This window comes from Myripristis murdjan, chromosome 24 (genome assembly GCF_902150065.1).
Source record: "Myripristis murdjan chromosome 24, fMyrMur1.1, whole genome shotgun sequence".
NCBI lineage: Eukaryota > Metazoa > Chordata > Actinopteri > Holocentriformes > Holocentridae > Myripristis > Myripristis murdjan.
In genome coordinates, this window is record NC_044003.1 from 5,179,816 (window position 1) to 5,189,815 (window position 10,000).

The window sequence follows — 10,000 nt, forward strand, 5'->3', positions numbered from 1 at the left end:
AATAAAAGAATACACTCTGTGTCACTGGTAACACTTTACAATAAGAGTACAGCAATTAGCATTAGTTAATGATAGATAGATAGATAGATAGATAGATAGATAGATACTTTATTCATCCCGAAGGAAATTCACAGTTTTCAGCAGTATCCACAGAGTACAAGATTAAGTAAATAAAAAATAAAGAATAATAAAAAATAATAAAAAATATAAAAAATAAAGAATAAAAGATGACACTCGAGATCTAAAGATCTAAGTACCCAATGTGCAAAAAACAATGTGCAAAAACCAAAAAAAAACAAACAAACAAACAAAAAAAAAAACAGTGTGCATCGATGTATAGATGTGGGCAATGTGCAAATTTACAGTATAAACAGATGATAAATAGCTGATAAATAGATAATAAAAAACAGTGTGCATAGATGTATACAATGTGCATAGATGTGGGCAATGTGCAAATTTACAGTATAAACAGATGATAAATAGCAGCAAGCAATATATACACTATAAACAAGGAATATATAAAAAATAGAAATATGAACAGTTTAAACAGCAGAGAAAAAAAATTAATAAACATTAATAAACATTGCCATAATAAACATTAAGTAACAGGTAATAAACATCAAGTAACAGTTAACTAACCGTTAACTAATGTGTCTAAGAATCATGTACAGTGGTCCCTCGTTTATCGCGGGAGTTACGTTCTGAAAATAACCCGCAATAGGCGAAATCCGCGAAGTAGTCAGCTTTATTTTTTACAATTATTCTAGATGTTTTAAGGCTGTAAAACCCCTCACTACACACTTTATACACTTTTCTCAGACAAGCATTAACATTTTCTCACTTTTCTCTCTTGTTTAAACTCTCAAAGTTCAAACCTTCGTAGAAAAATAAGTCCAGTAAAAAAAAAACAAACATGCAAAATAAAAAAAAAATCTGCGAAACTGCGAGGCCGCGAAAGGGGAACCGCGTTATAGCGAGGGACAACTGTACAGCAATTAGCGTTAGTTAATGCCGTAATAAACATTAAGTAACAGGTAATAAACATTAAGTAACAGGTAATGAACATTAAGTAACAGGTAATGAACATTAAGTAACAGGTAATGAACATTAAGTAGCAGTTAACTAACCGTTAACTAATGTGTCTAATGCGCCGTTCCAGGCCACCCGTAACTGGTGGTTAACCGGTTAAAGTGGGCGGCGCTATAGCCAAACCTGTCAATTCACGCCTGTGAACTCGATTGTGCTCAACGTACCCCAACTTCCTCGTTCAATGTCACGCGGTTTATGTTTTGTACACAAAAATGGCGGCTCCAACTGGAGACGGTTGTTCTTCAAGTAGCCAACGGTGAGAAATACTGTATTGGGTAGAGATAAAAAGTATTTTTTTACGTTGTAAATACTACATATATCATTACCTGTTAAGTGTATGAAATTACCTATCTATATATATATAGCGACACGTATAGTAGTAGCCCGGTTGTAACAAGAATGTTTGTCGGTTATGCCTGGAACGGTTTGAAGTCGTGACTCGTGACTTTGAAGTCGTGATTCACAGGTACAATTCCCCGCTGGAACGCAGCATTAGAATCATTTACTAATGCTGTTCATGCTAAGGTATTAATTTATATGTTATTGAAGGGTTATTGTAGATATTATTAACATTAGTAAATGCCATAATAATCATTAACTAACAGTTAATTAACCATTACGGCATTAACTAACGTTAACGTTAATTGTTGTACTGTTGTAAAGTGTTACCGTGTCACTTTCTCAGCTCCACCTGTACAATCTAATGCAGTTCAGGTCAGCAGCTCTGTTATAAATTCTGCCTTTTAACAAAGTTTATAATGTTCAGTTTGTGTTGACATTGTGCAGAATGTGTCACTTTAATTCTGTGTTTATTACTGAGGTTGTAGTTTGCAGAGGTCTGCTACTGGACTGCATTATATTGACAGGTGTTTCTAATTTTTTGTCCTCCCTATTTATATAAAATGAGGGGGACAGAATAGTGGAAACAGCTGTCAGTAAAGTGCAGTCCAGTCCACCAGCAGCACTAACTATGAACTCAATGCCAAACATAGAAGTGAATGAACACCTCTGTTACCGTGACAACAAGAAAACCTGAGCATTGTAGGCATCATAAAAGTAAACTTTGTGGCAGAACAGTGGTACTGGATAGTGTTAGATTGTACAGGTGGAGCTGATAAGGTGGTCACTGAGTGTCTCGGTCCAGTTTGTGCAGTCATAAGTGGTAGAGATGTCCAGTGAACACAGGTAATGCTGCGTTCATTTCAACTACGAATCAGGAATCTGCAACTTGTGAAGTCCTAACTTGCTTGCGGATATAGCACAATAACATGGAGTGAAATATTCAAACACAAGATGCCGTTTTTATTGCCGCACCGTTATATCAAATAGAAAATATGTGGATGTCTTGTGCATTATTGCATGTGCACTTCCCTGTAATTCAGCAGGACATGTTCGGGATCTCTGGACACCTTGGGATCTCCGCTAGAATTTCAAATAAAGTTCTGTGGCTTTGATCAGAGCTCGACTACGCAGCATGTGTTTCTAACAACCGGCCACGGTAAGATGGCCAGAATTGAAGAGGTTGCTTGTCCTTTGCAAGCATCTTTTAGCTAGTTCATCTGTTGGAAAGTTTACTTCAGTGTTAGAAGGAAAGATAAATGGAATAGAGAACTTTACAACTGTTGTCCAGCCATTTAGTATAAACACATAATCCAAACACACTGTGTAAGGGACTTTTTTACTCATAGCGTTTTTCCACTATAGTGCCGTGCCGCGCCGTGCCGTGAAATTCACGGTTCCGCATTCATTCCCACTACACCAGCCCGCTTGGTTCCGGGAACCAACCGTGAAAGATTTCAGCCCGGTTTGACATCTGGTGCTGGTCTGATTAGAATCTCCTTCGTGATTGGTCCGTTAGAATGTCAGTTAACCAGGCTGCTACAAACTGACAAGTGACAAGTGTCAACCATTAAACCTTCAGCCACTAGGCTATAGAGTGGTGAAGTCCCGCCCACCCACTTCCGGTACATGGGTCCTCAAAAGCAAAAAATTATGAATGCGATCCAATGGGTAGATAAAAATTATTTTCTGGTCCCGTTTGAAATGTGCCATGGATTTCACATATGTTGTTTGTGATATTCAAAGATAATTTTTCACGCAAAGAAGACTACAATTTAGCGCGAAGAATATTAATAATGTTAGGTTTTGTGTGAGCCGCTTTGTGAACTACAACTCTTCGCTGCTCTCGGTGTGAATGATATATGTCACCACCCGCACTGGAAGCCTACAACAGACATGGCCATTTCTCTGCTCCGCGCTGAGTTTTTGAGGTTCTGAGTTTTGGAGGTTCTGAGTTTTTGAGGTTCTGAGTTTTTCCGCCCGGCGGCGGGGGTCCGCTCGCCCTCCCGCCCGGCCCGGCGCTCCGTCGGCCCTCGGAGACGCGGACAATCGGGAACAAAACACACCGGCATCTTGACTTGAATCTGGATGGAGGGAAACGGCGATGACGTGACGTCACATACGCGACACAGCATGTAGTCTTTCTAATTGTGTTTTCTCAACAGCATTTAACTGAACAATGGCACAATAAACTCTTGACATGAAAATTTGTTATTTAAGCCTATAAACAACATTTGTGTAATCCATGGCATAACGACAAGATTTTGTCCATTAAAAAAAGTGGCAAAAAGCTAATGTAGGCTAACAACTGACAGCTCCTCTTGTTACTATAACAACTCCATGGCAACTAGCGCGCCTCTCTAATTCTATGACGCCGACCCGCTGGTACCATAAGCAATGGAAACACTCCAAGGCCAAACAGGGCCGTGCTGGACTCAGCCCGGCACAGCCCTTCACGGTACGGCTCTGTATAGTGGAAATGAGCTATAAGTGTGGTGTTTCTGTGTGATACTGAACTCTCTCTACAGTAAACATTTTCAGGTAACCAGAGAGTGATCGAAAACAATAAAACACCAAAAGGAGATGTTCTTTGCTGTTGTGGGACTGAATGTGAGACGGCTCTCGATTTTATGTTTATTAAAAAAAAAAAAAAAAAAAAAAGGATTTTAGGATTTCCAGCTGGTTCAGGATAGACTGGTGACAATCATCCATCAGAATGCCAGAAGAATGAATGTCCAGAAATGAATGAAGAGTTTAGTGAATTTATTATAAAACCAGACACACATGGGCAGGGGAAAAGTTCAATATGAGGAACTGGGGAGGACAAAGAGCTGATTAAAACACTTAACAATTCACATGAACACATTAAATCAAATTCAGAGCACTCTTAAGGGTCCACACTGAAGGATAAAAGGTAGACCATACAAACTCTGTTATGTAACTTACATACTAGTAAAGGATATGGACACAGGCGGGTTTACAACAACTAAATCAGGAGTAAAATGAAGTTTGCCTTGCCAATATTCATGCACACAGACAATAGGTGGGTTTCCATCCACCTGTTTTTGTTCACATTTTCAATTTGCGCATTACAAACCCGAATGGAAACGCTGAAAATTTGAAAAAAATCTCCAAATATCGCAAAAAAAAAAAAAAAAAAAAGAAGTTTTTATGCCTGGGGGAGGTGGAAAAGTTGGTGTATCAGTAAAAGGAAAACGTGAATAAGTTGCTATGGAAACAGGTTTAGTGAATAAACGGTGATGTTTATAATCATGTGACTTCTGAAAATGGCCGCAGATGAAAACAACAGCCGGTATGTTGCGACCTGCCTGCCGCCCCGTGTGAGAGAGAGAGAGAGAGAGAGTGGTAAAAGCAGCAGTAGCTTAAGTAAGAGTGAACAGCTGCACACAACCACGTAAACGAGTGGATTAACGTGCATTATTGATGCATTCACAACAGCTCAGAAGTCAGAAATCTCAGAAGTCAGAAACTTTAAATCTAGTCCTGACTTCAGTGCGGTGTTACAAGGTAGTAGCGAGTCATAAAAAACACCAAAATAGTTGTTAAATGCCACACACAGCCATAATCAGAGCAAAAAAAAAAAAAAAAAAAAAAAAAAAAAAAAAAAAAAAAAATATATATATATATATACATATATATATATATATATGTACAAAAAACAACCAAAAAATGTAAATGCATTTCACAGATTGCATAGCTGCACACCAAAATTATGCCTCGAGTTGCAAGGTGCATTGAATGCAGCACCTGTGAATAGTGGTTTCTTTAGTGCACTGTGTTCAGACCATGTGGGCATTTGGGCCAGCATCTATCATAAAGCTGTGTGTGTGTTTGTGTGTATATCAAACACACACACACACACACACACACACACACACACACAGTCAGCTCTCTCGGTGCAGAGGCCGGTTTCAAGCCAGACCATTGTATGAAAAAGGAGAGCGGTGCAACCAGGCCTCCATTTCGGGTCAGAGATGACTTTCATAAGGATCAGCCCACATCTTGGGTCAAAAACATTTTTTCATGCCCCTCTGTCCGGGTCAAATTATTTTTTGCCTTTTTTGTTCCGAGAGTTTTCAGTTTCCCACTTGACTGCAGGAGTTGAATGGGGAGAGGAGCAACCAGGCGTCCATTCTGGGTCAAAGGGCTCTGATGGAGGTCTTTCAGTCACTCAGAGTCGCTAAACTTTGGAACAGCCGGCCTGAAATAAGTTCGGCAAACTCTGTATGTTTCTCAAAGTACAACTGAAAATGGAAAATTTCATTTATAAACTTTCATTTAATTTATATATATATTTATATATATATTTTTTCTGTTTGGTTTTCTTTCTTAACAGCCAGTGTGTTTCCCAAATTAATGTTGACTGTTTATATGCTTATGTTACAGCACTTTATAAGACAAAAACTGCACAAATGTGCTGTTATTATTAGTTTTTGCTCTATTGGTATAGTAGTAGTTGTAGCAGTAATAGTAGTATTATTGGAAGAGGCAGTAGCACTAAAATTTTTCGATTTGGTTAAGAGGTCAAGTATTTAAAAACTTCAGAAAATCTAATAAATAAATGCATAAATTAAACAGGGAACCCTCTTGAAGTTTGTAATTTTCTGAGTTTTAATGAACTTTTATTATTACCTCTAAATAATTAAATAAAACCCAACTCGATCATGCAATTTTACTTCATAGTTACAATTTTCATAATAATAATGATGTGCTTGGTTTTAATTTCATTTCAGTTTCATAACTGGCCACAAATGACTTCTTTGTCCAAAAAAAAAATACTCATTAATTATTCATTTCCAAGTGATACTTTTGGAAATGACTCATTTCCCAGCGGCTCCGCTCCCCGTCTTCTCCTATTTTCTCCTTTTCACTTTTTCCATTCGAGCGCTATTCACTGGAGACCCTTTTTATGCATGCATCATAACTAAAAAATTATATTACAAAAATTATATTTGACGCAGCCATTTTTTTTTTTTTTTAAGTGAAAACATCATTTGGGAGCGTGCACTCGGCTGAGCGGAGACTAAACAGGCGTCCGGGTTGTCAGAGCGGTTTGGGGTCGCCGTGCCTGTGATTTCCCACAAGTCCCTGAACCAAACAGCGATGACGTCGTCTTTCACGCCCCTGCCTCCTGTTTGACTCTGTCTCATCCTGCTGTGTGACTCTAACCTCTGTCTCGTTCCAGAGAGTGACTGCCAGCTCCTCACCAAGCTGCCCAAAGTCAAATGTCTGCGCAACAACAAGAGAGAAGGTACGCCATCAGTGTGTGTGTGTGTGTGTGTGTGTGTGTGTGAGAGAGACCAACATGTCTGCCTGGATCGAACATCATTTTATTTATTTATTTTTTTAAACTTTTTTTTTTCATCTGCAGCTTAACTGCTTCCACACTTACATTTCATGTCAAAAACATTTAAAAAAAATAAAAATAAAAAAATAAAGAACACAATACAAAACAATACAAAACAGAAAAACAAAACAAAATTGCTCAAACTCCAATACAAAAAAAAAAAAAAAAAAAGCCACAAAAGAAAGATGTGGCGAGTTAATTGGATACTGCTGATATTTTGTGCCTTCAATTCATATATACGCATGCATACATGTATACATACTGTATACACACAGTAGGTCTACCCATACATACACACATTATACAACACATACCACTTGCAGGGAGTGTCAATAGCGTAATAATCTCTTTGAAAATGAAAAAAAAATCATATTGACCTTCTGATTCCTTTTGATGATGTGGTTATAATTTACGGTCATCTAGAATCCACCTTTTCTCAAATGACTTATTTTGTGAGTTATTTTTTCTATAAATTCAATTTCTTTAATCATAATTTTACATTTTGTTGGATCTTGGCGTTTAGTTGTTTTCCGTCCTTTTGTAATTTGCTTGAGAGCTGTGATTCTCAACATTCTGAATCAATCATTTTCGTCTTGATGAAGACCGGCTGGAGGTTTTCCCAACAGATCTAACATCATTTTAAGTCGACACTGATGCACAGCCCAGAGTGGAATATTATTTATTTTAATGGAAAAAAATACTTGCATGCAGGTATTATCGGCTATGTGCAATGTGAAAAAAATAAGCGGTTTCTGTGATAAATTGATAAATTCATGATTAACGATAAGTGAAGCAGATCCGGCGCTACAAACTATCCATCAGCTGGAAGTAGGCCGGTGGCTGCTGCTGCGTTCTGTGAGTTTATCAAACCTGCTGTCACAGGAGCAAAAGGCCCACATGGAGGGGAGAATTTTTCCAGAAAGACGGAAAAAAAGCAGTTATTTTATTTTATTCTGGGAGATAAAAGGCAAACCCGTCTGCTGTGTATTTGTCGCATTTATCTTTTCTGCTTTATGTCATTTTATCATTCTGTGTTGTTTTCATGAGCATTTATTTAAAGCAGTGAATCAGAAAGTGGCCCAAAAATTCAAATATCCACATGTCGACTTGGGTCATATTGATAAATAATCCAATAATCCGACCCCCGTGAGTCTCATCTGGATGAATGTGGCGAACGATGAGTCTGACGTCCCTGATGTACAATGAATTTGTCAACAACAGCTTAGTTTGATAATCATGTCAGCACCCGAGTCGCTGATTGGCTAATTATGAGAACTCAAAGGTCTGGACTGAGGCAACGACACACCAAACACAGAAATACAAATACAGTGGTGGTAAAAAGTTATTCGGACACCCTTAAAATTTTACACAATCTCAAATATTATCATGAAATATTTGTGGAAAAATCTTTTTTGTGTTTCAAAAGGTGTGGCTGCATTAGATAGATACAAACAAATACAAATTATATTTTTTTGTTTATTGTTTTTTTGTTTACTGTTAAACTAACCAAACTAAATAGTTGACAGTGTAATCTTTATCTTCAGGCGTGTTTCCTGTGTTAGGTTCCTTGTTTTAGTCATTTTTGTGTTTGAAGAACTTTCAGATGTGCTGCTTTATATAGACACCAAGCTTGGCAACAAAAATTGTGTCTTTTAATAAAAAGAACGACCTTCATCACTGGTACCAAAATGACCCAATACTCAAAAGTTCTTATGTATTTTTATGGAACCAATCAATTTTAAGTTTTTAATGGCTTTTTTAGGATTTGTTGAGTATTTTGGCTGTGACTGTACTAAAAGAAATTGCACTTGAAGACCTAAGAGTGATTCTTAATGCAATATTTCACAAATGCATGGGGTGTCCCAAAACTTTTTTCCACCACTGTACAACCAGTTTCAATTCTGAGTAGCTGCTGGTAGTAAGCGGCTTAAACAACACGCCTACAATAAACGCTTTATTGGAAAAAAGAGACAAAATTAAAGGATATGAAATTAATGTTCTCTCCACACACCCCTCCCATGCTTTTTCTAAGAATATGCCGACACAAATAGGGTCTGTCTCAATCGAAGGGCTTGATGACTACGAGGTCGCAGCCCACGGTGCCCACGTAGGAGGCGTCCGATGTAGGTACCGATATCAAGTTTACTGAAACTAAAAGTTTAGTGAATTGGGACGGTGTAGCCTGCGGAGGATTCCTACGTCATTATTATCGAGGCTTCCCGACGGTGTTGAAAATAAATTAAGATAATTGTTACACCTGACAAATTGCAACAGACTATCCCAATTAAAGTAATTGTACACATGGCTACATTGTAACGTACCTGATGTGCTGATGGTTGCTATGGAAACATCATGCAAAATGCCTATCTAACTCATCTAACTAAACTTGCATTTACAGGCGAATCTATGGTGGTGATTATAGGCATGAAAACTTATCAAAACGTCATGATATAAACATTAAGACGGTCTAAAACATGCTTCATAATTCCAGCAATGGTGGCTGATCCAGAAATTCAACTGGACCCAAAGGTACCCTGGGAAGTAGGCTGTGATGTCGGCCGTGAAGCATCGTGGAGGTGTTTCCTGCAAATTAGTCAAAAATAGGCTGGAAAATCTAAAACTGAACTGGGACAGCACTTACAAATACGACCCAGGTAGTGTACAGCCTTTGAACTGGGACAGAGCCACAGCCTTTAGTGGCAGAAACTAAAGTGTGAGCCTGACCTTTAACCCCCAGTAAAGCTTTCCTTTGTCTTGGCCACAGGGAGAGCACAGGGTCTACTGAGTCAGACTTCCCTCTGTCAATCAAATCCAGCGCATCGTCGTTATGATTGAATGTTTATTGCAAATTAAATAACGAGAAATACAGAAGTTTAGTGGATGCTGTTCATCCTCCTGAGGCTGAGGTTAGGACGGTGTCGCTGCTCCCCTCCACCTTTAAACTCCTACATAGCAGCTCCTAATTTTTCTTACAAAAAAGGAGCTGAAAAAATAATCTATGCAAAATACTGTATATATGTGATCAAAAAGCTTTTATTTAACCAATGCCATCACAATTTCACATGCAAATGATGATGATGATGATGTGTGTGTGTGTGTGTGTGTGTATCTACAAGTGTGTGTGTGTTTGTGTGGGTATATATCATATTCATGTGCATGTTTGTGCCTTAGTATGTTCTTAAGTGTGTGTGTGTGTGTGTGTGT

The 10,000-nt window shown here is 38.2% G+C and overlaps 1 protein-coding gene across 1 annotated transcript in view; it reads left to right on the plus strand.

Moving 5' to 3' along the window:
* The window catches only part of galnt14 (UDP-N-acetyl-alpha-D-galactosamine:polypeptide N-acetylgalactosaminyltransferase 14 (GalNAc-T14)), a 250,690-nt gene that overhangs the window by 168,557 nt on the left and 72,133 nt on the right, over nucleotides 1–10,000 (plus strand). The window contains exon 6 of the mRNA XM_030047809.1: nucleotides 6,635–6,700. Within this exon, the coding sequence (XP_029903669.1) occupies nucleotides 6,635–6,700 (66 nt within the window). The remainder of the gene's footprint in view (nucleotides 1–6,634; nucleotides 6,701–10,000) is intronic.